The sequence below is a fragment of the Ursus maritimus genome, unplaced genomic scaffold, assembly GCF_017311325.1.
Source record: "Ursus maritimus isolate PB19 unplaced genomic scaffold, ASM1731132v1 scaffold_25, whole genome shotgun sequence".
Lineage (NCBI taxonomy): Eukaryota > Metazoa > Chordata > Mammalia > Carnivora > Ursidae > Ursus > Ursus maritimus.
The window spans coordinates 40,074,964-40,100,772 of NW_024425008.1; the positions used below are offsets into that span (position 1 = coordinate 40,074,964).

At 40.0% G+C, this 25,809-nt stretch overlaps 1 protein-coding gene and 1 pseudogene across 5 annotated transcripts in view; both read right to left on the minus strand.

The window, feature by feature from the left end:
* Positions 1–25,809, minus strand: part of TXNDC16 (thioredoxin domain containing 16) — a 118,716-nt gene that overhangs the window by 60,370 nt on the left and 32,537 nt on the right. For all 5 annotated transcript variants that reach the window (XM_040641834.1, XM_040641836.1, XM_040641833.1 and 2 more), the window contains exons 7-8: positions 20,665–20,786; positions 15,414–15,504 (exon numbers count right to left, since the gene is read on the minus strand). In XM_040641834.1, the coding sequence (XP_040497768.1) occupies positions 15,414–15,504; positions 20,665–20,786 (213 nt within the window). The remainder of the gene's footprint in view (positions 1–15,413; positions 15,505–20,664; positions 20,787–25,809) is intronic.
* Positions 22,957–24,750, minus strand: LOC103672880 (annotated as a pseudogene).

Here is a 25,809-nt window from a genome sequence, read left to right on the forward strand (position 1 = left end):
GGAAGAGAAAACTAGGAAGGTATTGCAGTAAGGCAGGTGAGAATAATGTGGTGGGTGGCTTGGATCATAGGTGTTAGCAGTGGGGGTGTGGCAATAATTTGAACTTGAGCACGTATTTTGCTTGTAGGACTAACTGAATTTGCTGACATATTGGCTGTGGGATGAGAGAGAAATAGCAGAGACCAGGGTGGCTCTGGGGTTTTAGCTGAGTTACCCAAAGGTGAAATTGCTGATAACTAGGTGGGGAAGACTGAAAATAGTTTGGAGAGGAAGCTCTGGAATTCACTTTGGACATCATACTTGTGAAATACCCATGACATCCAGGAGAGATATCAGCAAGGTAATTGGATGCTACTGTCTGCATTTGATGGTGGAGACTATAGACTAAGGTTATAAACTTGGGAGATAAGCTGGTGGGACCAGAAGAGATCACAAGCGAAAGTGATGGTAGATGGGAAAGAGAAGAAGATCGAACTGTTGAGATCCGTCAACATTTACAGGTCACTGAAGTGGAGCCCGGAACCAATAAAGAGAAGAGAATGGACGTGTGGTAGGAAGCAAAGTGAAGATAGGGTTTTTAAGGAAGAAGATAGGAACAGTTGTGTCAAATGGTGCTGAAAGGTTAATTAAGATAGGAGCTGCCAGTTGGCCCTAATTATGCTTAACACTATGGAATTTGTTGGTGACCTTGACAAGCACAGTTTCTGTAGGGAGGTGAGTAGGGTAAGTACCTGATAGGGGTACATGAGAGGAGTTAGGTAGAGAGCAACTGGAGACCGTGAAGAATAGAGAAATTAGAGAAATTTTTGCTGTTAAGGGAAGGATTGGAAAATGGGGCAGTGGCTGAAGAGTATGTGGGTCAAGTGAAGAATTTCTAACGAAGCTTATATATATAAGTTGGACAAGAAGGATCCAGTAGAAAGTCAGAAGCTATAGCATGAGGAAAAGCAGCGTGAAACTGGACTTAACATCTTTTTTTTTTTTTTTTTTTAAGATTTCATTTATTTATTTGACAGAGAGAGAGCCAGCGAGAGAGGGAACACAGGCAGGGAGGTGGGAGAGGGAAGAAGCAGGCTTGCCAGGAGGAGCCTGATGGGCTCGATCCCAGGACTCCGGAATTACTCCTGAGGCCGAAGGCAGATGTTTAAACGACTGAGCCAGCCAGGCGCCCCTGGAATAACTCTTTGAGTCGACAAGAGGGGATGGAATCTAGTGAATGAGGGGAGGTGTGGTTCTTTGCTGGGAGCACAAGAAAATTCATCATGGTAGAAGGAGAGGAAGACAGAGAATATGGGCATCAGTTTTGTTAAGTGGGCGAGATAAATAGCTTGTGGAAATTTTTTGGTTTTTGCTTTTTAACTGGCTCTGTTTTCTCAGTGAAATAAAAATAAAATCATCCAGATAGTTTGAGGAGAGAAGAGATTGAAGTGAAGCGTTTTAGAAGGCCTGAAAACTAAGAATGGTTGGGGCGTCTGGATGGTTCAGTCTAGATTAAGTGTCTGACTCTTTGATTTCAGCTTCAGGTCATGATCTCCAGGGTCTGAGATCAAGCCCTGTGTGGGGCCCACAATCAGTGGGGAATCTAAGCTTCGGGTCTACCACCTCCCTCCTGTGCCTCGCTTGCCCTATCTGCCTGCTCGCCCTCTCTCTCTCTTTCTCAAATAAATAAATAAAATCTTAAAAGAATGGTGCCAGGCAACAATAATAGTTGATATCAGTAATCTAAAGTGAGATCATGGGCTCCTGGGTGGTCCTAAAGTGTTAGACTCTTGATTTCGGCTCAGGTCATGATCTTGGGTTGTGGGGATCATGTCCTGCATAGCATGGAGTCTGCTTAGATCCTCTCCTCTGTCCCTTCCTGTTAGTGTGTTTTCTCTCTCTCAAATAAATAAAATAAATAAATAAATAAATAAATAAATAATAAAGTCAGATCATTAGTGTGGTGATGCTAAAGGTGTTTGTTGTTTCTGTCTTTTCCCTCAGCCATGTTTACTTTTATAGGTGTAAGTACAGAATAGCAGTGATCTGATTTTAACTCTGGATTTGTGTTTAGCCAGAAAGGTAGAGTGATTATAAGAAGCTGACTCTTTGGAATGTAAGCTAGAGTTGGAGGGAGAGAAAACCTGGAAGGAATGGAGGACAGTGAAAGTGATAGGACTGTAATTTCCTGGAGGAGGTTATGTCTAGACAGAATGACCTTTGAAGATGGAGGGGTGTTGTGTTTAATGGAAGGAGGGGGCTACAAGGTATGCTAGACATGTTGAGATTTTGGAGGGCGTTGCAAGTGATTGGTAATTCTAAGACCGTGTGGGACCACATACACTGAGGATGGTTAAGGTAGACTCTTGAAGGAGAATCGCTGGAATTGCAGAGAGGACCAAAAGACTGAGAGGCGTAGGATTTTGCAAGGATTACATCTATGGGGATAATAAAATCTCCAAGGATTATGAGGGAATCAGTATTAGAGAATGACAGTGCTGACAGAAGCCAAATTTTTTTTTTTTTGTGGAATGGGGTCGCTTTGTTTCTGGCTGGGGTGGTAGAATGGCTCCGAGCGCAGAATGGTGAGTTGAATACTCTGATGGAACTCAACTCGCTGAAGTAGAAGATTCACTGGGGGAGGGGAAGATGATCGCTCTAGAAATGGCAGTGAAGAGAGGGAAAAATAAAAATAAAATGGAAAGGAAGAAATGCTTCAAGTAAATACGTTAGAAAATTTCAAGAACTGGAAGGATTTGAGCTTCCAGGTTGAAAGGGCTCGTGAATTCCAGCATAATGGATGAGTAGAGCCACGCCTAAAGCAATTTCATTTTGCAGTTTCTTAGAATATTGGGAACAAGCACTGTTCTAAAAGCTTCAAGAAAGAGAGAGAGAGAGAGAGGAGGAAGAAGGAAAAGAAAGAGAGAGAAGGGAGGGAGGGAAGGAAGGACGGGAAGGGAAGGATGGAAGGAAGGGAGGGAAAGATACAGTTAAAGGATCAAGAATTTAGAATTGCATTTTCGACTTCCTACGTTGCAATGTCCTAGAAACTGAAGAAAATGGAGCAATGCTTTCAGACTCCCTAGGGAAATGACTTGAGGAGTAGAATTCAGTACTGCAGACAACTATAGTTAAAATATGGAATAAAGACATTTTCAGAAGTGTAAGGCAGTACAAACGTGTATTTCATATATCCTCTCTATGAAGAAGGTGCTAGAGAATGTGGAGCAAGGAGCCAATCAGTCAGAGGATGTGGATTAGTACAGCGCCAAAAGGACCCTGCATAAGAGAAAGAGTAAGAGGAAATCCCTAGTGGATGATGCAGCGTGAGTAGTGAGTTCCCAGGATTGAAGGCTGTGTGCAAGGGCCCAGGTGCAGATGGTCTGTACTGCAGCAAAGCCATAAGCTTCTGCAGAAATGTTCTCCCAAGGAGAGGAACTGGTGTGCTCTGATCTATTTGAAGTATTGAGAGCGCCTCACCAGTAGTGGAAGAATTTAGAAATAAATTAGAAATAAGGTTTAAACAAATTAAAAGTTATAGCTGGTGAAAAAGTTGCCCAAAAGGAGAAATGTTCATTTTGACTCTGTGGCTCATTGTAAGTAAGTATTTACTGAGTTATGACAAAAGTAAAGACAGATAATTGAACTAATAAAAATTAAGAACTCATTTGGGATTATTGAGGGGACAGAGTGTGTGTGTTTGCAGTGAGGTTTTGGGAAAGAGCTAAGTTATCATCTGCCATAGTGGGAAGTTTCAATAGATTAATAACACTTTAAAAAATCAGAAAATAAGAGTGTAAGAATGTCATATTTAAGACTTGGAGGTAAATACCAAAAGAAACAGTAAAGAGGTGAAAGCTGCTGTCTCTTTGGGAATTGGAAATGGGTGGGGGTGGGGGAGAAATTATTGTTTTTCTTAATATGTTTTGTAGAATTGTTTCTTTTAAACTATAAGTTTGATAAACAAAAAAAACAAGCCAGAAACAATAAGCAGGCATATATATATATATAAAATATAATCTATAAAAATTGGTTGGTGGATGCAAGTCTCTCTCCCCGCTATGAGGAGAAAACTATCACAGACTTGTCACATGTTATATTCTCAAGTATAACTCGTTCATTTCCATTAACTCTTCTCTTCCTTTGAATAGAATGGACTTTTCTAAAATTCTTAAACTGCATTTTTCTTGACTGGGATTCCCTACAAAGGAATTTTCTTTATAATAGAGCCCAAAAGGGTATAGGGCAATATTCAGAGAGAGTCACCAAAAACTAACTTCTCGTGTCTCCCAACTTCTCTTTATCTTTTCTTCAGAGCACAGGCGGTCAATGGAAACTGCCTTTGTCTATGGGACCACATACAAGTTTGTGCTAACTCACTGAGACTGCCCTTTTGGAAAGTATTGGGTATGTACAAGAGGCATATGTCAACGGTTTTAAGTTTGCTTCTTACATTACTTATTCCACCATCTCCATCAGACTCCTCGCATCATGGACTTGAGGGATGTAAGCACATTGTGAGATATATAAATGAAACTTCGTGACTCCCATCATTATTATTGTCTGCCAATTCTACAGTTGCAAATGAGAAATTAAATGTGCAGAAGGTCGTGTTAGGGCTATAGTGACAAGAAGGATACCTGATAAGCCACAATGATGTGATCCTGGATTTTTAAGGTATTTTTAGGTATTTTAGGAATAGATCTCCACAGTGATCAGATAGTAAAATAACAGCTTTGATAACTAAGTTCGAAGTTCTTTCTAACTTTCTTTTTTTATGCTTCATCTATTTTATTTTATTTTTTTATTTTATTTTATTTTATTTTATTTTATTTATTTTATTTTTATTTTTTAAATATTTTTTTATTATGTTAGTCATCGATTTGGTATCCCTGGTTTTTGATGTACATGTTCATGATTATTAGTTAGTATAACACCCAGTGCACCATGCAATACGGTCCCTCCTTACTACCCATCCACCCAGCTATCCCATTCCCCTACCCGCCTCCCCTCCGAAGCTCCTCAGTTTTGTTTCTCAGAGTCCATACTCTCTCATGCTTCCACTCCCCCTTTATGATAACCCGCCTTTTTATAAAAAAAGATTTTATTTGTTTGACAGGAGATAGAGAGCAGCCAGCCAGAGAGGAAACACAAGCAGGGGGAGTGAGAGAGAGAAGAAGTGGCCATAGTGGAAGAGCCTAGATGTGGGCTCAATCCTCCATACGCTCGTTGGATCATGCCCTGAGCCGGTGAGGCAGACGCTTAGACCGCTGTGCCACCATGGCGCCCCTACCCCCCTTTATCCCTTTCTTCTCCCTACCGACCTTCCAGTTCTTATGTTCCATAGAATGAGAGAAACCACATGATAATTGTCTTTTCTGCTTGACTTATTTCACTTAGCATTATCTCCCTCCAGTGCTGTCCTATGTTGCAGCAAATGTTGAGAATCGCTTCTTTTGATAGCTGAATAATATTCCATTGTCTATATGGACTACAACTTTTAATCCAGTCATCTGTTAAAGCATCTCGGCTCCTTCCACGATTTAGCTTAGCCGCGGAATGACTTGCTATGAACATTGGGGGTGCATATGGTCTCCTTCTCTTCACTACGCATCTGTATCTTCTTGGGGTAAAATACCCAGTAGTGCAATTTTGGGATCATGAGGGTAGATCAGTTTTAACTTGTTAGGGACCTCACACTGTTTTTCCAGAGTGGCTGTACTCAACTATTCCCACCAACAATGTAGGAGGGATCCCCTTTCTCCACATCCTCTCCAACAATTGTTGTCCCTTGCCTTGTCTATTTTGCCATTCTAACTGGCGTAAGGTAGGTTCCCAGTGTGGTTTGATTTGAATTTCCTTGATGGCTAATGATTTTGAACATTTTTTCATGTGTCTGTTGGCCATTTGTATGTCTCATTGGGAAAGTGTTCATATCTTCTGCCCATTTTATGATTTGATTATTTTAGTTTCTATGTATTGAGTTTGAGAGTTCTTTGTAGATCTTGGATACCAGTCTTTTATCTCGTAGTATCAGTTTTGCAAATATTTCTCCATCTCCGTAGGCTTGCCTCTAAGTTTTTTTGACTGTTTCCTTGGCTGGCAGAAAGCTTTTTATCTTGATGAAGTCACCACAAGTTCATTTTATCTTTTTGTTTTCTGCCTTTGGAGATGCTGTCATGAAAAGGTTGCTTGGCTGATGATAGTAGAGGTTGCTGCCTATGCTCTCCTCTAAGATTTTTGATGGATTCCTGTCTCACATCGAGGTCTTTCATCCATTTGGAGTTTATCTTTTGTGCATGGTGTGAGAGAGTGGTCAAGTTTCATTCTTTTCATGTAGACTGTCCAATTCTTCCAGCACCATTTATTGAAGAGACTGTCTTTTTTCCACGGATCTTTTTTCCCTGCTTTATCAAAAATTATTTGCCCAAAAGAGCTGAGAAGTCCATTTCATGGTTCTCATTCTGTTCAATGGTCTAATATTCTTGTTTTTGTGCCAGTACCATGCTGTCTTTTCTGTGATCACAGCTTTGTAGTTGTACAGCTCAAACTGGCATTGTGATGCCCCGGCTTTGTTTTTCCTTTCAACCCAGTTCCTTGGCAATTTGGGGCCTTTTTCTGGTTCCTCCACAAATTTATAGTGCTATTTGTTTCCAGTTCTTTGAAAAAATGTCATTGGTATTTTGATCGGGATAGCATTGAAAGTGTAGATTGCTCTGGGTAGCATGGACATTTTAACTATGTTAATTCTTCTAATCCATGAGCATGGAATATTTTTCCATCTTTTTGTGTCTTCTTCAGTGTCTTTCAAGAGTGATTTGTAGTTTCTAAAATATAGATCCTTTACGTCTCTGGTTAAGTTAATTCCAAGGTAATGTATGATTTTTGTTGCTATTGTAAATGGGATGGATTCCCTAATTTCTCTTTCTTCAGTCTCGTTATTCGTGTATAGAAATGCAACTGATTTCTGAGCATTGATTTTGTATCCCGCCACATTACTGAATTGCTCTATAACTTCTAATAGTTTGGGAGTGGCTTCTTTTGGGTTTTCCATATAGAGTTTCATGTCATCTGTGGAGAGACAGTTTGACTTCTTCTTTGCCAATTTGGTTACCTTTTATCCCTTTTTGTTGTCTGATTGCTGTTGCAAGTACTATGTTGAATAGTGGTGGCGAGAGTGGGCATCCTTGTCATGTTCCTGATCTTAAGGGAAAGGCTTCCAGCTTTTCCCCATTGAGAATGATATTTGCTGTAGGCTTTTCATAGATGATTTTTATGAGATTGAGGAATGTGCCCTCTATCCCTACACTCTGAAGGGTTTTAATCAGGAAGGGATGCTGTATTTTGTCAAATGCTTTTTCTGCATCTATTGAGAGAATCATATGATTTTTGGCTTTTTTCTTGCTGATAACGTCTATGACACTGATAGATTTGCGAATGTTGAACCACCCTTGCATCCCAGGGATGTCCCCTGGTCATGATGGATAATCCTTTTATTGTACTGTTGGATTCTATTAGCCAGATCTTGTTGAGGATTTTGGCGTCCATATTCATTAAAATCGGTCTGTAATTCTCCTTTTTGATGGTCTTTGCCTGGTTAGGGGGTCAAGGTAATATTGGCCTCATAGAATGAGTTTGGTAGCTTTTCTTCTGTTTCTATTTTTGAAATAGCTTTGGAGAATAGGTATTATTTCTTCTTTGAGTGTTTGGTAGGATTTCCCAGGAACACCGTACAGGCCTGGAGTTTTTGTTTTTGGAAGCACTGACATCACTGACTCAATCTCTTCATAATTAATTGGCCTGTTTAAAAATCAATTTCTTCCTGTTTCAGTCTTGGTAGTTTATAGGTTTCCAAGGCCTCCATCTCTTTCAGGTAGCAATTGGCATATAGCTGATAAAGCATCTAATAATAGTTTTCAATTTCGTTGGTATTGGTTTGACCTCTCCTTTTTCATTCTTAATTTTATTAATTTGGGTCCTTTCTCTATTCTTTTGGATAATCTTGCCAGTGGTCTGTCAATTTTATTGATTATCTCAAAGAACCAGCTGTTACCTGTTGATCTGCTCTCTACTGTGCTCCTGGTTTCTTTTTTTTTTTTAAGAATTTTATTTGTTTATTTGACAGAGATAGAGACAGCCAGCGAGAGGGGAACACAAGTAGGGCGAGTGGGAGAGGAAGAAGCAGGCTCACAGCAGAAAGAGTGATGTGGGGCTCGATCCCATAACGCCGGGATCACGCCCTGGCGCTGAAGGCAGGCGCAACACGCTGTGCCGCACCCGAAGCGGCGCTCGGTTTCTAGTCATCCATTTCGCCCTAATCGGGTCAACTGCTTCCTTGTGCGTGAATTAGGTGCTCCTCTGTTGCTGTTCCAGCCTTGAGGTGAGAATATAACTTTTCCACTCTTTTAGATTTTTCTATTCTTTTGAGTGAGGCTTGGATGCTATGTATTTCCCTAGGACTGCCTTTGCAGTATCCGCAGTTTTGGACCGTTGTGTTTCATTTTCGATTGTTCTTCATAAATTGTTTAAATTGATTTTTGATTTCCAGTTTTGTCGAATCATTCTTGAGCAGGATGGTTCTTAGTCTCCAAGTGTTTGAGTTTCTTCCAAATTTTTCCTTGTGGTTGAGTTTCAATTTCAAAGCGTTTGTGTGCTGAGAATATGAGGGAATAATTTCAGATCTTTTGGTATCCAGTTGAGACCTGTTTTGTGCAGAACACGTGTCTATTCTTGAGAATGTTCCATGGGCAGATGTAGAATGAGTATTCTTTGGTTCTGGTGTGTAGTGTTCTATATATATCTATGGGGTCCAACTTCGTCGAAGAGTGTGGCATTAGCTCTTGTTTCTTTGTCAATTTTCTGTTAGGTGCTCTATTTCTGATAGTGGAGTGTTGAGGTCCCTACTATTAATGAATTTTTATCTATATGTCTCTTTATTGTGGTTAAGAGTTGGCTTGGTAATCTTCTGCTCCCCTTGGGTTATTCATATATATTTATAATTGTCATATCCACTTGTTGGATACATCCTTTTAAGAAATATAGTGCCCTTCGATGTCTAACTTATGGTCTTTAGTTTAAAATCCGACCTGTCTGATATGAGAATTGGTACCCCAGCTTTCTTTTGAGGTCCATTGGCATGAAAGATGGTATTCCATCCCTTTACTTTCATCTGGATGTATCTTTGGGTCCAAAATTAGTCTCTTGTAGACAGCAAATAGATGTCATGTCTTTTTATCAGTCTGCACACCTGTGGTGCTTTAGGGAGACATTTAGGCCATTTACATTGGGCTGATTATTGAGAGATATGATTTTAATGATGCCATGTTGCCTGTAAAGTCTTTTGTTTCTATAGACTATGACTTTCTGCTTGTATCATCCTTGGGGCCTTTTTACTTTTATAGAACCCTCCCCTTAATATCTCCTTGTAGGGCTGGTTTCGTGTTACGAATTGGTTAGTGACTGGCGATTCTGGAAGGTCTTTATTTCTCCATCAATTCTGAATGACAACCTTGCTGGATAAGGATCCTTGGCTGCATGTTTTCTCTGAAAGAGCTTTAAAAATGACCCCAACCCTTTCTCTCATTCCAGATCTGTGTAGACAGGTCTGACGTAATTCTGATACCTTTGCCTTGGTACGTGAGAAATTTCTTTGCCTTGGCTGCTTTCACCATCAATTCTGAATGACAGCCTTGCTGGATAAAGGATCCTTGGCTGCATGTTTTTCTCTGAAAGAGCTTTAAAAATGTCCCCACCTTTCTCTCATTCCAGGTCTGTGTAGACAGGTCTGACGTAATTCTAATACCTTTGCCTTGGTACATGAGAAATTTCTTTGCCCTGGCCGCTTTCAATACTGTATCCTTGGATCTAATGTTTGTGAAATGCACTATGACGTGACGTGGTGTAGGTTTGTCGTGGTTGAGCTTGGGAGGGGTCCTCTCTCTGCCTCTGGACCGCGAATGTTTGTTTCCTTGCTAGATTAGAGAAGTTTTCAGCTACAATTTGTTAAAATATCTCTTCTAGACCTCTGTTTTCTCCACCCCTGGGGATGCCAATGATTCTGACATTGGAACGTTTCATTGAGTCAGTAATCTCCTGTCTATTCTTGAGATTGGATTTTTTGAGCGTTTCTTTTTAGCTTTCTTTCTACTAACCCATCCTCCATTGCGGATACATCCTTCTGCCTCATTCACCCTGGCCGTCAGAGCCTCTAGGTTTTGACTGCATTTGGTTCATAGAATTTTTATTTTCTGCCAGATTTCTCTCATTTCTGCCCTTAGAGATTCTATATTCTCATTAACATTTTCGTTAATACTTTTTCAAGTCTACACATCATCTTGACCATTGTTACTCTGAACTCCATTTCGATAATTTGGTTATATCCATATCCATTCAGAATTGATGGAGAAATAAAGACCTTCCAGAATCGCCAGTCACTAACCAATTTCGTAACCACGAAACCAGCCCTACAGGAGATATTAAGGGGGAGGGTTCTATAAAAGTAAAAAGGCCCCAAGGATGATACAGAACAGAAAGTCATAGTCTATAGAAACAAAGACTTTACAGGCAACATGGCATCATTAAAATCATATCTCTCAATAATCAGTCTCAATGTAAATGGCCTAAATGCTCCCATAAAGCACCACAGGGTTGCAGACTGGATAAAAAGACATGACCCATCTATTTGCTGTCTACAAGAGACTAATTTTGGACCTAAAGATACATCCAGACTGAAAGTAAAGGGATGGAATACCATCTTTCATGCCAATGGACCTCAAAAGAAAGCTGGGGTACCAATTCTCATATCAGACAGGTCGGATTTTAAACTAAAGACCATAGTTAGACATACAGAAGGGCACTATATTATTCTTAAAGGATGTATCCAACAAGTGGATATGACAATTATAAATATATATATGCGACCCAACAGGGGAGCAGCAAGATACACAAGCCAACTCTTAACCACAATAAAGAGACATATAGATAAAAATACACTAATAGTAGGGGACCTCAACACTCCACTATCAGCAATAGATAGATCACCTAAGCAAGAAATCAGCAAAGAAACAAGAGCTTTGAATGCCATACTCGACGAGTTGGACCTCATAGATATATATAGAACACTACACCCCAGAACCAAAGAATACTCATTCTATTCTAATGCCCATGGAACATTCTCAAGAATAGACCATGTTCTGGGACAAAAAACAGGTCTCAACCGATACCAAAAGATTGAAATTATCCCCTGCATATTCTCAGACCACAACGCTCTGAAATTGGAACTCAACCACAAGGAAAAATTTGGAAGAAACTCAAACACTTGGAGACTAAGAACCATCCTGCTCAGGAATGACTCGATAAACCAGGAAATCAAAAATCAAATTAAACAATTTATGGAGACCAATGAGAATGAAAATACAACAGTCCAAAACCTATGGGATACTGCAAAGGCAGTCCTAAGGGGGAAATACATAGCCATCCAAGCCTCACTCAAAAGAATAGAAAAATCTAAAATGCAGTTTTTATATTCTCACCTCAAGAAGCTGGAACAGCAACAGAGGGACAGGCCTAATCCACGCACGAGGAAGCAGTTGACCAAAATTAGAGCTGAAATCAATCAAGCAGAAACCAGAAGTACAGTAGAGCAGATCAACAGGACTAGAAGCTGGTTCTTTGAGAGAATCAATAAAATTGACAGACCACTGGCAAGACTTATCCAAAAGAAAAGAGAAAGGACCCAGATTATTAAAATTATGAATGAAAAAGGAGAGGTCACGACGAACACCATTGAAATTGGAAGGATTATTAGAAATTTTTATCAACAGCTATATGCCAATAAACTAAGCAATCTGGAAGAGATGGAATCCTTCCTGGAAACCTATAAACTACCAAGATTGAAACCGGAAGAAATTGATTCCTTAAACAGGCCAATTAATTATGAAGAAATTGAGTCAGTGATAAACAACCTTCCAAATAACAAAACTCCAGGCCCGGACGGTTTTCCTGGGGAATTCTACCAAACATTCAAAGAAGAAATAATACCTATTCTCCTAAAGCTATTTCAAAAAATAGAAACAGAAGGAAAGCTACCAAACTCATTCTATGAGGCCAATATTACCTTGATCCCCAAACCAGGCAAAGACCCCATCAAAAAGGAGAATTACAGACCGATTTCCCTAATGAATATGGACGCCAAAATCCTCAACAAGATACTTGCTAATAGAATCCAACAGTACATTAAAAGGATTATCCATCACGATCAAGTGGGATTCATACCTGGGATGCAAGCGTGGTTCAATATTCGCAAATCAATCAGCGTGATACATCATATCAACAAGAAAAGACTCAGGAACCATATGATCCTCTCAATCGATGCCGAAAAAGCATTTGACAAAATACAGCATCCTTTCCTGATTAAAACCCTTCAGAGTGTAGGAATAGAAGGTACATTTCTCAATCTCATAAAAGCCATCTATGAAAAGCCTACTGCAAATATTATTCTCAATGGGGAAAAGCTGGAAGCCTTTCCCTTAAGATCAGGAACTCGACAAGGATGCCCACTCTCGCCACTATTATTCAACATAGTACTAGAAGTCCTTGCAACAGCAATCAGACGACAAAAAGGGATCAAAGGTATTCAAATTGGCAAAGAAGAAGTCAAAATGTCTCTCTTTGCAGATGACATGATACTCTATATGGAAAACCCAAAAGAAGCCACTCCCAAACTATTAGAAGTTATAGAGCAATTCAGTAACGTGGCGGGATACAAAATCAATGCTCAGAAATCAGTTGCATTTCTATACACGAATAACGAGACCGAAGAAAGAGAAATTAGGGAATCCATCCCATTTACAATAGCACCAAAAACCATACGTTACCTTGGAATTAACTTAACCAGAGACGTAAAGGACCTATATTCTAGAAACTATAAATCACTCTTGAAAGACATTGAGGAAGACATAAAAAGATGGAAAGATATTCCATGCTCATGGATCGGAAGAATTAACATAGTTAAAATGTCCATGCTACCCAGAGCAATCTACACTTTCAATGCTATCCCGATCAAAATACCAAGGACATTTTTCAAAGAACTGGAACAAACAGTCCTTAAATTTGTATGGAAACAGAAAAGGCCCCGAATCTCCAAGGAACTGTTGAAAAGGAAAAACAAAGCTGGGGGCATCACAATGCCGGATTTCGAGCTGTACTACAAAGCTGTGATCACAAAGACAGCATGGTACTGGCACAAAAACAGACACATAGACCAATGGAACAGAATAGAGAGCCCAGAAATGGACCCTCGGCTCTTTGGGCAACTAATATTTGATAAAGCAGGAAAAAACATCCGGTGGGAAAAAGACAGTCTCTTCAATAAATGGTGCTGGGAAAATTGGACAGCTACATGCAAAAGAATGAAACTTGACCACTCTCTCACACCATACACAAAAATAAACTCCAAATGGATGAAAGACCTCGATGTGAGACAGGAATCCATCAAAATTCTAGAGGAGAACATAGGCAGCAACCTCTACGACATCGGCCAAAGCAACCTTTTTCATGACACATCCCCAAAGGCAAGAGAAACAAAAGATAAAATGAATTTATGGGACTTCATCAAGATTAAAAGTTTCTGCACATCCAAGGAAACAGTCAGAAAAACTAAGAGGCAGCCCACGGAATGGGAGAAGATATTTGCAAATGACACTACAGATAAAGGACTGGTATCCAAGATCTACAAAGAACTTCTCAAACTCAATACACGAGAAACAAATAAACAAATCAAAAAATGGGCAGAAGATATGAACACTTTTCCAATGAAGACATACAAATGGCTAACAGACACATGAAAAAATGTTCAAAATCATTAGCCATCAAGGAAATTCAAATCAAAACCACACTGAGATACCACCTTACGCCAGTTAGAATGGCAAAAATAGACAAGGCAAGAGACAACAATTGTTGGAGAGGATGTGGAGAAAGGGGATCCCTCCTACATTGTTGGTGGGAATGCAAGTTGGTACAGCCACTCTGGAAAACAGTGTGGAGGTCCCTTAACAAGTTAAAAACTGATCTACCCTATGATCCCACAATTGCACTACTGGGTATTTACCCCAAAGATACAGACGTAGTGAAGAGAAGGGCCATATGCACCCCAATGTTCATAGCAGCATTGTCCACAATAGCTAAATCGTGGAAGGAGCCGAGATGCCCTTCAACAGATGACTGGATTAAGAAGTTGTGGTCCATATAGACAATGGAATATTATTCAGCTATCAAAAAGAACGAATTCTCAACATTTGCTGCAACATGGACAGCACTGGAGGAGATAATGCTAAGTGAAATAAGTCAAGCAGAGAAAGACAATTATCATATGGTTTCTCTCATCTATGGAACATAAGAACTAGAATGATCAGTAGGGGAAGAAAGGGATAAAGAAAGGGGGGTAATCAGAAGGGGGAATGAAACATGAGAGACTATGGACTATGAGAAACAAACTGAGGACTTCAGAGGGGAGGAGGGTGGGGGAATGGGATAAGCTGGGGATGGGTAGTAAGGAGGGCACGTATTGCATGGTGCACTGGGTGTTATACACATTAAGCGTCTGCCTTCGGCTCAGGGCATGATCCCGGCGTTATGGGATCGAGCCCCACATCAGGCTCTTCCACTATGAGCCTGCTTCTTCCTCTCTCACTCCCCCTGCTTGTGTTCCCTCTCTGGCTGGCTGTCTCTATCTCTGTCAAACAAATAAAATCTTTTTTTTAAAAAAAAGGCGGGTTATCATAAGGGGGAGTGAAGCATGAGAGAGTATGGACTCTGAGAAACAAACTGAGGGCTTCGGAGGGGAGGCGGGTAGGGGAATGGGATAGGCTGGTGATGGGTAGTAAGGAGGGCACGTATTGCATGGTGCACTGGGTGTTATACGCAACTAATGAATCATCGAACATTACATCAAAAACCAGGGATGTACTGTACGATGACTAACATAATAAAAAAATATTTAAAAAATAAAAATAAAATAAATAAAATAAAATAAAATAAAATAAAATAAAATAAAATAAAATAGATGAAGCATAAAAAAAAGAAAGAAAGAACTTCTGGAACTTAGTTATCAAAGCTGTTATTTTACTATCTGATCACTGTGGGAGATCTATTCCTAAAATACCTAAAATACCTAAAATTCCAGGATCACATATTGTGGCTTATCCGTATTTTCCTTGTTCACCTTAGCCTAACATCACCTCTGCACATTTAATTTCATTTGCAGACTGTAGAATGGCAGACAATAATAATGATGGAGATTTCCAGTTTCATTTATATATTCACATGTGCTTACAATTCCCCTCGAAGTCCATGATGCGAGAGTCTGATGGAGATGGTGAATAAGTAATGTGAAAGAAGCAAACTTAAAACCGTTGACATATGCCTCTTGTACATACCCAATACTTTCCAAAAGGGCAGTTTCCGTGGTTAGCACAAACTTGTATGTGGTCCCATAGACAAAGGCAGTTTCCATGACCGCCCTGTGCTCTGAAGAAAAGATAAGAGAGTTGGGAGACACGAGAAGTTAGTTTTTGTGACTCTCTCTGAATATTGCCCTATACCCTTTTAGGCTCTATTATAAAGAAAAATTCCTTGTAGGGAATCCCAGTCAAGAAAATGCAGTTTAAGAATTTATGAAAAGTCCATTCTATTCAAGGAAAGAGAAGAGTTAATAGGAAATAGAAACGAGTTATACTTGAGAATATAACATGTGACAAGTCTGTGATAGTTTTCTCCTCATAGCAGGGAAGAGACTATGCATCCACCAACCAATTTTTATAGATTATATTTTATATATGTATATGCCTGCTTATTGTTTCTGGCTTGGTTTTTTGTTTATCAAACTTATAGTTTAAAAAGAAACAATTCTACAAAACATATTAAGAAAAACAATAATTTCTCCCCCACCCCCACCCCATTTCCAATTCCCAAGAGACAGCAGCTTTCAATTCTTTTACTGTTTCTTTTGGTATTTACCTCCAAGTCTTTAAATGACATTCTTACACTCTTATTTTCTGATTTTTTAAAGTGTTATTAATCTATTGACTTCCCACTATGGCAGATGATAACTTAGCTCTTTCCCAAAACCTCACTCCACAAACACACACACTTCTGTCCCCTCAATAATCCCAAATGAGTTCTAATTTTTATTAGTTCAATTATCTGTCTTTACATTGTCATAACTCAGTAAATACTACTTACAAGTGAGCCACAGAGTGCAAAATGAACATTTCTCCTTTTTTGGGCAACTTTTTCACCAGCTATAACTTTTTAATTTGTTTAAACTTATTTCTAATTTATTTCTAAATTCTTCCACTACTGGTGAGCGCTCTCAATACTTCAAATAGATCAGGCACACTAGCAGTTCCTCTCCTTGGAGACATTTCTGCAGAGCTTATGGCTTTGCTGCAGTACAGACTACTGCACCTGGGCCTGCTACACAGCTTCAATCCTGGGAACTCACTACTCACGTCTGCATCATCCTGGGGATTCTCTTACTCTTTCTCTTATGCAGGGTCCTTTGGCCTGTAATCCACATCCTCTTGACTGATTGGCTCCCTTGCTCCCATTCTCTAGCACCTTCTTGTGAGAGGATATATGAAATACACGTTTTGTGACCTTACACTTCTGAAAGTGTCTTTATTCCATATTTTAACTATAGTTGTCTGCATACTGAATTCTACCTTCAAGTCATTTCCCCTGAGAATTCTGAAAGCATTGCTCCATTTTCTTCAGTTTCTAGGGCTGCAACTGAGAAGTCCAATGCAATTCTAATTCTTGATCCTTTAACTGTATCTTTCCCTCCCTTCCTTCCATCCTTCCTTCCGTCCTTCCTTCCCTCCCTCCCTTCTCTCTCTTTCTTTCCTTCTTCCCTCCCTCACTCTCTCTCTTTCTTTCTTGAAGCTTTTAGAACAGTGCTTGTTCCCAATATTCTGAAACTGCAAAATGAAATGCTTTGGCGTGGCTCTATACTCATCCATTATGCTGGAATTCAACGAGCCCTTTCAACCTGGAAGCTCAAATCCTTCAGTTCTTGGAAATTTTCTCGAAGTATTTACTTGAAGCATTTCTTCCTTTCCATTTTATTTTATTTTCCCTTTTCTCTTCACTGCCATTTCTAGGCAGTCATCTTCCCCTCCCCCAGTGAATCTTCTACTACGCGAGTTGAGTTCCATCAGAGTATTCAACTCACCATTCTGCCTTGGAGCCATCTACCACCCCAGCCAGAAACAAGCACCCCCATTCCACAAAAAAAAATTTAGCTTCTGTCACACTGTCATTCTCTCTAATACTATTCCCTCATAATCCTTGGAGATTTTATTATCCCCATAGATGATACTTGCAAATCCTAGCCTCTCAGTCTTTGGTCCTCTCTGGAGATTCCAGTGATCTCTCTTCAAGTCTACCTTAACCATTCGCTGCTATGGTCCCACACCGGGCCTTGTAATTACCAATCACTTGCAAACCCCTCCAAAATCTCAATGTCTAGCATACCCTTGACCCCCTCCTTCCATAAACACACACACCCCTCCATCTTCAGGTCATTCTGTCTAGCACATAATCCTCCAGGAATTACAGTCCTATCACTTTCACTGTCCTCCATTCCTTCAGGTTTTCTCTTCCCTCTTAACCTAGCTTACATTCCAAGGTCAGTCTTTATAATCACTCCCCTGCCTTTCTGGCTAAAACACAATCCAGGTTAAATCAGATACACTGCTTATTCTGTACTTACACCTATAAAAGTAAACATGGCTGGAGGGAAAGACAAAACAAACACCTTTTAGCATCACCACACTAATGATCTGACTTTATTATTTATTTATTTATTTATTTATTTATTTATTTATTTATTTATTTGAGAGAGAGAAAACACACGAACAGGGGAAGGGACAGAGGGAGAGGATCTTAAGCAGACTCCATGCTTATGCAGGACATGATCCCACAACCCTAAGATCATGACCTGAGCCGAAATCAAGAGTCTAACACTTTAGGACCACCCAGGAGCCCCATGATCTCACTTTAGATTACTGATATCAACTATTATTGTTGCCTGGCAACCATTCTTTTTTTTTTAAGATTTTATTTATTTATTTGAGAAAGAGAGAGAGAGAGGACGAGCAGGCAGATAGGGGCAGGGCACAGGGAGAGGGAGAGAGAGAATCTTAAGCAGATTCCCCACTGATTGTGGAGCCCCACACAGGGCTTGATCTCAGGACCCTGAGATCATGACCTGAGCTGAAATCAAGAGTCAGACACTTAATCTAGACTGAACCATCCAGACGCCCCAACCATTCTTTATTTTCAGGCCTTCTAAAACAACTACTTCATCTCTTCTCTCCTCAAACTATCTGATGATTTTATTTTTATTTCACTGAGAAAACAGAGCCAGTTACAAAAGCAAAACCAAAAAAATTTCCACAAGCATATTTATCTGCCCACTTAACAAAACTGATGCCCATATTCTCTGTCTTCCCTCCTTCTACCATAGATGAATTTTCTGTGCTCCCAGCAAAGAACCACACCTCCCCTCATTCACTAGATTCCATCCCCTCTTGTCGACTCAAAGATGTTATTCCAGGGGCGCCTGGCTGGCTCAGTCGTTAAACATCTGCCTTCGGCTCAGGGAGTAATTCCGGAGTCCTGGGATCGAGCCCCACATCAGGCTCCTCCGCTGGGAGCCTGCTTCTTCCTCTCCCACTCCCCCTGCCTGTGTTCCCTCTCTCGCTGGCTCTCTCTCTGTCAAATAAATAAATGAAATCTTAAAAAAAAAAAAAAAAGATGTTATTCCAGTAATTCTCCCCGCGTTTTCCTCCATGCTATAGCTTCTGCTTTCTACTGGATCCTTCTTGTCAACATATATATATGCTTCTTAAGAAATTCTTCACTTGACCCACATACTCTTCAGCCACTGCCCCATTTTCCTCCTTCCCTTAACAGCAAAATTTCTCTAATTTCTCTATATTCACGGTCTCCAGTTGCTCTCTACCTATTCTCTTGTACCCCTATCAGGCACTTACCCTACCACTCTACAGAAACTGTGCTTGTCAAGGTCACCAACAAATTCCATAGTGCTAAGCATAATTAGGCCAACTGGCAGCTCCTATCTTAATTAACCTTTCAGCACCATTTGACACAACTGTTCCTATCTCTTCCTTAAAACCCTATCTTCACTTTGCTTCCTACCACACAGTCCATTCCTTCTCTTTATTGGTTCCGTCTCACTTCAGTGACCTGTAAATGTTGACGGATCTCAACAGTTCAGTCTTCTTCTCTTTCCCATCTAACATCACTCGCTTTGTGATCTCTTCTGGTCCCACAGCTTTATCTCCCAAATTTATAACCTTAGTCTATATCTCCACCATCAAATGCAGACTAGTAGCATCCAATTACCTTGCTGATATCTCTCCTTGGATGTCTATGGGGTATTTCACAAGTATGATGTCCAAAAGTGAATTCCAGAGCTTCCTCTCCAAACTATTTTCAGTCTTCCCCACCTAGTTATCAGCAATTTCACCTTTCGGGTAACTCAAGCTAAAACCCCAGAGCCACCCTGGTCTCTGCTATTTCTCTCTCACTCCACAGCCAATATGTCAGCAAATTCAGTTAGTCCTACAACCAAAATACTGCTCAAGTTCAAATTTATTGCCACCCCCACTGCTAACACCATGATCCAAGCCACCCACCATTATCTCTCACCTGCCTTACTGCAATACCTTCCTAGTTTTCCTTCCTTATTCTACTATTCCTCCTTCCAGTCTATTCCAAACATTGTATTTCCTGTTAAAATACAAATCAGAGAGTTCTGGTTCCACTGTAGCAACGTAAACCCTCTCTAGCTCATCCTTCTCATTGATGACAATTACAAACTATGGACAATAACCTGAGAACCCTGTAAACAAAAACAGGCTAATTGTAGAGTATTATTTTACAAGTATATTAAATTCAGTGGCATGCTATGTAGCCATCAAGCTTTATGTTTATAAAAATTGTGATTTCCAATAAGTGATTTTATTTCATAGACCATACACCATTTTTAAAATGTCTTGAACGTTTTGTATTAACATGATCAAGGTAAAACCATTAACAAATTAAAGTCCTGAAAGCATAACAATAATTTGTTCATAAGATGTTTATAAACTTCTTTACTACAAAATTACATAATTTTACATATTACAGCTCAAGGTGATGCTGTCAAAATTATATATTTTTTTTAAATCAGGAAAAAGTCAAATAGCGAATGTTAAAATAAAACAGAAAGCCATTCAATCAACATTATTGAATACTGTAAACTACTATACCAGGTACCATGAGGACCACAAGGAAACAAAAATAGTAACTAAGGCTTATAGGACACTCCTATACATCAAAAACTATTTTAATTATTTGAATTCATTTGGTGCTCACAATAACCCTAAGAGACAGGCATAGTTATTTGCACCACCTTACTGATTAGGAAACTAAAGTTACATAAGTTGTGCAAGGTCATAGTGTAAGTCATGGGGGCAATCTGGCTCCAGGGTTTTTGTTCAATCACATTACTATGCTGCCTGCTTAAAGAAAGAAAACATAATGGTAAGGATGCTATTTTAAGTCCTTCGACATACTCAGACAAGTGCAGAGGCACAACAAAGATTAAAAGTTAAATACCTGGTGTTCCGATGGCTCTTACGTAGGAGAATGCAATGTTGGCTTTTCCTTTCAGAGCATTTTCTATGTTCTGAAGGTCTTCCAGAGTGGTAATATATTTTACTTCATTAAAAAGTAGAGAACTGAAATAAACAGAGATGTAATTGGTAGAAGAACCTGACACAGTTATTTAACACATGTTTTCAGTAAGTTAAAAAACCTCATCAAAAAAGAAACATAACTCTTTTGAACAAATTATCAGTAGTGAGAGCCTAAGCATTTTTTTAAAAAGATTTTATTTGAGAGAGAGAGAATGCATGAGCACAAGCAGGCGGAGGTGCAGAAGGAGAGGGAGAAGCAGACTCACTGCTGAGCAGGCAACCCAAGGCGAGACTCCATCCTAGGACCTGGGATCATGACCTGAGTGGAAGGCAGACACTTAACCGACTGAGCCACCCAGGGACCCCAGAACCTAAGCATTTTAATACTGAATTATAATCACTCTCGCAATCATTTTTCTATACCTGAGAACATCAACCAGGAACAGTTGTGAGAAATAGTGCTCCTCCATCACAACTACCTTAATGTATTTAAGTTGTATTCACTAACATCCTACTCTGGCCCAATAATCCCTTAAACATCTCTCAGCCTTGAACATATTTGAGTCCTTTACACATCTAAACTGAAGGCTTTTTTTCACAGCATATAAGGCTCTGCATTATCTACTTCTCCATTTTGTTTTACCATTCCTCATGTCTGCCATACTTTAGACACACCTCAAGGCCTTTGAGCACACAGTTCTCTTTGCTGAAAACGATTCCCTCTGCTCCTTCTCATATATCTGGTCTCAGTTAAGACATCACTGCCTCAGAGAAACCTACCCTGTTAGTCCTCTGTAATTAGGTCTGTAGCATTTTTCTCTTTAATTTCACACTATTTGATCCTTTCTAGCACTTATCACAATTTATAATTGCTTATATATTTATTTACTTGTTTGTCCCTGCATCTCTTATTAAACTTTTACCTTCCTGAATCAAGGAGGTATTTTTTTACATTTGCATATTTTTAAAATTTGCATATTTTAATCGCTACATCCATAACTTAGAATAGAGCCTCGTGCACTCTAAGTAATCAATAAATATTTGTTGAATGAAAGAAAAAGCAGGATGGGAATTATTTATTCTCATTCATTTGAAGAAATGCAAATCCAAAACAGAAGAGCTTACTTACTCAAAAATACATTTACAGAATTGAGGAGCCAGGAACAGAACGTAAAACAGGTCTCTTCATTCCTAATTCAATGATCTTTCCACCTGACCATAATTCTTCCAAATCATCTTTTCAATGTGTAAATCAGACTAATCAATCATATTTCTTCATCCAAAAGAATTTCCTTTTTAAATTTTCTACTTTTATGTAAATTATCTATCCCTAACAACTCATTCTACTTAATCCCCCGTGTGTGTGTGTGTGTGTGTGTGTGTGTGCGCGCGCGCGCGTTTTAGGCTAAAAAATTTGTTCCAAGTCCATAGACTTCTAGCAAACTGTCTCCAATAAATTAGTCAACCATAGTTTCCTCTTGTGGAAAGCATAGCACTTTCTGAGAATACAACAGTTCTTAAACTTTTTGGTCTCAAGATCCTTTTGTACCTTTAAAAATCACTGAGCTCCTCAAAGAGCTTTTGTTTATATAGGTTACATCTATACAGTTACCAAAATAGAAATCAAGACAGCAACCTAAAAATATTTGTTAATTCTTTTAAAAATAATAAACACTATTGCATATTAACACTGTATTTAAAAATAACTAAATTTTCCAAAAGAAAAATTTGGTGATAAGAGTGGCATTGTTTTATATTTTTGCAAATCTCTTTAATATTTGGGCTAAATAAAAGACAGCTGGATTCTCATATCTGCTTCTTCACGCAATCTGTTGTGACATCACACAATACATCGTACAGCCTCTGGAAACTGAATTCATAAAAGAATGAAAATGAAAAAGGCAAATAATGTCTTAGTATTATTATAAAACTACTGTGACTTCATGGATACCCTGAAATAGGTGTCCTAAATTATACTGGCTTACATATTGACCTATACATTATAGATTTCTTCAATTTTTTTAAAAGAAATGTAAAACTTAATCTTCTGTAATTCCCAAGGGTCCTGTTCTGTTTTTAAAAAAATATTTATCAAGCAGTACTATTTGCTAGATATTTTCATGTTTTCATTTAAATCCTCAATGGTATTAAATATTTTTTTGGTAAAAACTGTAAATGCTATTTTATTTTAAACATTTTCGTTTACAGAAAAAAATCAATGATTGGTACCTTTTTACACACTCAGATTTCTCAATATAGACAGATCTTCCTGTTGAGATATCCCCTTACAGTTTCAGTCAAGGAGCATATCAGAGCACAGACAAGGAGACCCAGCCTGGCGCGGGCAGGTCGCCCCGGCTGCCCAGACCTATTTGATAGTGCATGGGTTGAGTTCCACTGGAATAATCACACCTCGCATTCCCTTGCTGGCTGCTGGCGGCAGGTACAGCATCCATACTCACTGATGACCACCAGGGTCATCCATGTGGTTCAGTTTGTAATCAACGTAGTATTCCTGGGCAGACATGGCAGCCATCTGATGCATGGTCCATTTCTGCTTTCACTTTCTGTTCTGCATGACAAAGCACTGTCTGAGCTGCCTGAGGCTGGCTAAGAAACACTTCTAGGAGACAGAGAGCACCAGGACCATGATGAGGCAGGGGAAGATGAGGGCCATGGTGCCTGTGACTCCCTTGTAGATCTGCATGGTGTTCTCAGCATGCTCACTGCTGGGGAGAGCCACAGTAGCCGCTCCAGCGTGCCATCGAGCTGCCCCTCCCTGCCTTCGGCAAGCATGGTGGCCAGACTGGCTGGGAGCCCCAGGTCACTGTGGTTGTAACGGCCCAGAGCAGGTGGCCCTGGTGGACTCAGCCTCATCCTCGTACAGGTGGAAGGTGTACAAGGCATCTAGGATGTCTTCGCGTACCTCTGCACATACTCCTGGCTGGCGCACTGTGATTTGTCATCATAGCACCCCTGGAAGCTGCGGAGCCATGAGGCCAGACTGCACATATTGCACCCACAGTTCCATAGGTTCCTGGCCCGGATGATGCTCGTCAGTGATTTCCAAGAGTTGAGGATCCAGGGCTCAACACAGGTGAGGTAGTTGGAGTCCAGCTGCAGAGACTGCAGGTGCGGCAGGGTCTCAAACACACGGGGCTCCATGTACTTGATCTTATTGCCCAACAGGTCCATTTTCTCCAGGTTCCAAACCCAGTCCAGCGAGCTAACCACAATGGCCACCTTGTCCCTCTTCAGGCAGAGGGAGTGCAGGGAGATGAAGCACGGGAAGTGGGCGGAATTCACGTTGACGCAGTCTGTGTGTTCCAGGTGCAGCCTGGTGAGCTTGAACAAGTCAGCAGAAGAGTTGCACGCCAGACTCCAGCTGATTGTATCCAATCTAAATATTCTTCATTATACACACAGGGATTATGTAACGTGTCCAGATCATAGTGGTAGTCACAGGTAGAGCTGAGATTCAAATCCAGGTCTTCTGACACTGAGTCCAGAACTTTCTAAAGTATGTCTATTACTGACCACACATAAATGGGAAACCAGGTGAAAAGGAGGGCAACTAATGAATGACAGGGGAGTCTCAGTGGCAATCTGGGTTGTTTGCTCCTTATACATTTTGGGTACCCTGTCCAGAATTACCCTTGAAATATTTCAATCCAGAGGGAGAGGACATGTAGTGAACTGAATTGGACTACCATGTAAATTCTAGGCTTGGAAATTACATCTGCCCATTTATCTTTATTGCTCTAGCAGCTCTAACCCATTTGCTGCAAAAATCATATCTGGGAGTACAAATCTCCCTAAACTTGTTTCTCAATAAAACTGGCAAATATAAATTAACAAAGCCAATGTTTGGAGGGGGCTCCTACCACATATCAGGCATACTGCAAAGCACTCCACGGTAGTGGCAATTTTATCAGTTTGGGGACTGCCCAGCTCTGAACTCTTTTTTGCTTTGGGGATTTCCAGTTTTCTATTTTTTCACAGTGGGCAGAGCCCAATTCCCCCCTCCCCCACAAAAGCTAATAATACCATAAATTTGCTCTTCTAGGCTCCCTGCTGCAAAGCATGGCCATATGACCCAGAATCACTTGCCTGACATTCTGGATCGGGAGCCAGTGATGTAAAGAATAAGGGACAGTACAGAATTATTTCAAGAAGCAGTAGAGCAATAGTCAGCTTTAAAAGCAGGAATGACAACAGTGTCAATGACAGCCCCAGCGCAGGTAAGGCAAGCTGTCCCATCTCACACTCAGCACTAATGCAGTAGTCACCCCCAGATTAGTTGTGTATCATGCTTTTGACTATAATTTAGAACCGTATTAACTCTGAGTCCAGTTCTCCAGCCCTTCTAGTGAGCCTGAGATTTCCTAGCGAGCCTGAGATTTCCTAGCGAGCCTGAGATTTCCTATATCCACTCCAAATCCTTTTCTGCTTAAGCCAGTCAGACCCAGATTTTGAGGCTTATAACTAAAAAAACTCAGAAATGGACTCAGTCTTGCTTAATTTTCATAGCAACCATCTGAGATCAGTACTATCATTAACTCCATTTTAGAGTTAAGGTCATGGGGCTTAGAGAGGTTACTTTGCCTAATGTCCCAAAGCTCATTAAGTAGTCATTATCCATGAGGTAATAATAACCAAAACTAATGTCATTCATAATCTAATGATCTTTGTGATTGTTCCCAGTGGCTTCCTAACTTTAATACATTTTTAATGTTAATTTCTAGAATATGAGGACATCTAGGGATCTCTAGGATCCATTCACAAGCCTGTGCTCCTTTACTCAAGTCACAAAGAGGAGAAATACTGACAGAAATGGGTAAAAGGAAAAGTCTGTCTTGGCATTTTCTTGTTTAATGATAGGTTGAAACAGCCTGGAGCTGCTCTGGCCTGGAAGCTCTTCCTGCCCCAGAAAGGCCCTCCCTTTCCTTGGCATGCTTTTCCTGAGACCCTCCTATCACAACCATTATAATATGGCCCAGAAAGAATGGGTGTCAAAAAGGAAGGAAGGAAGGAAGGAAGGAAGGAAGGAAGGAAGGAAGGAAGG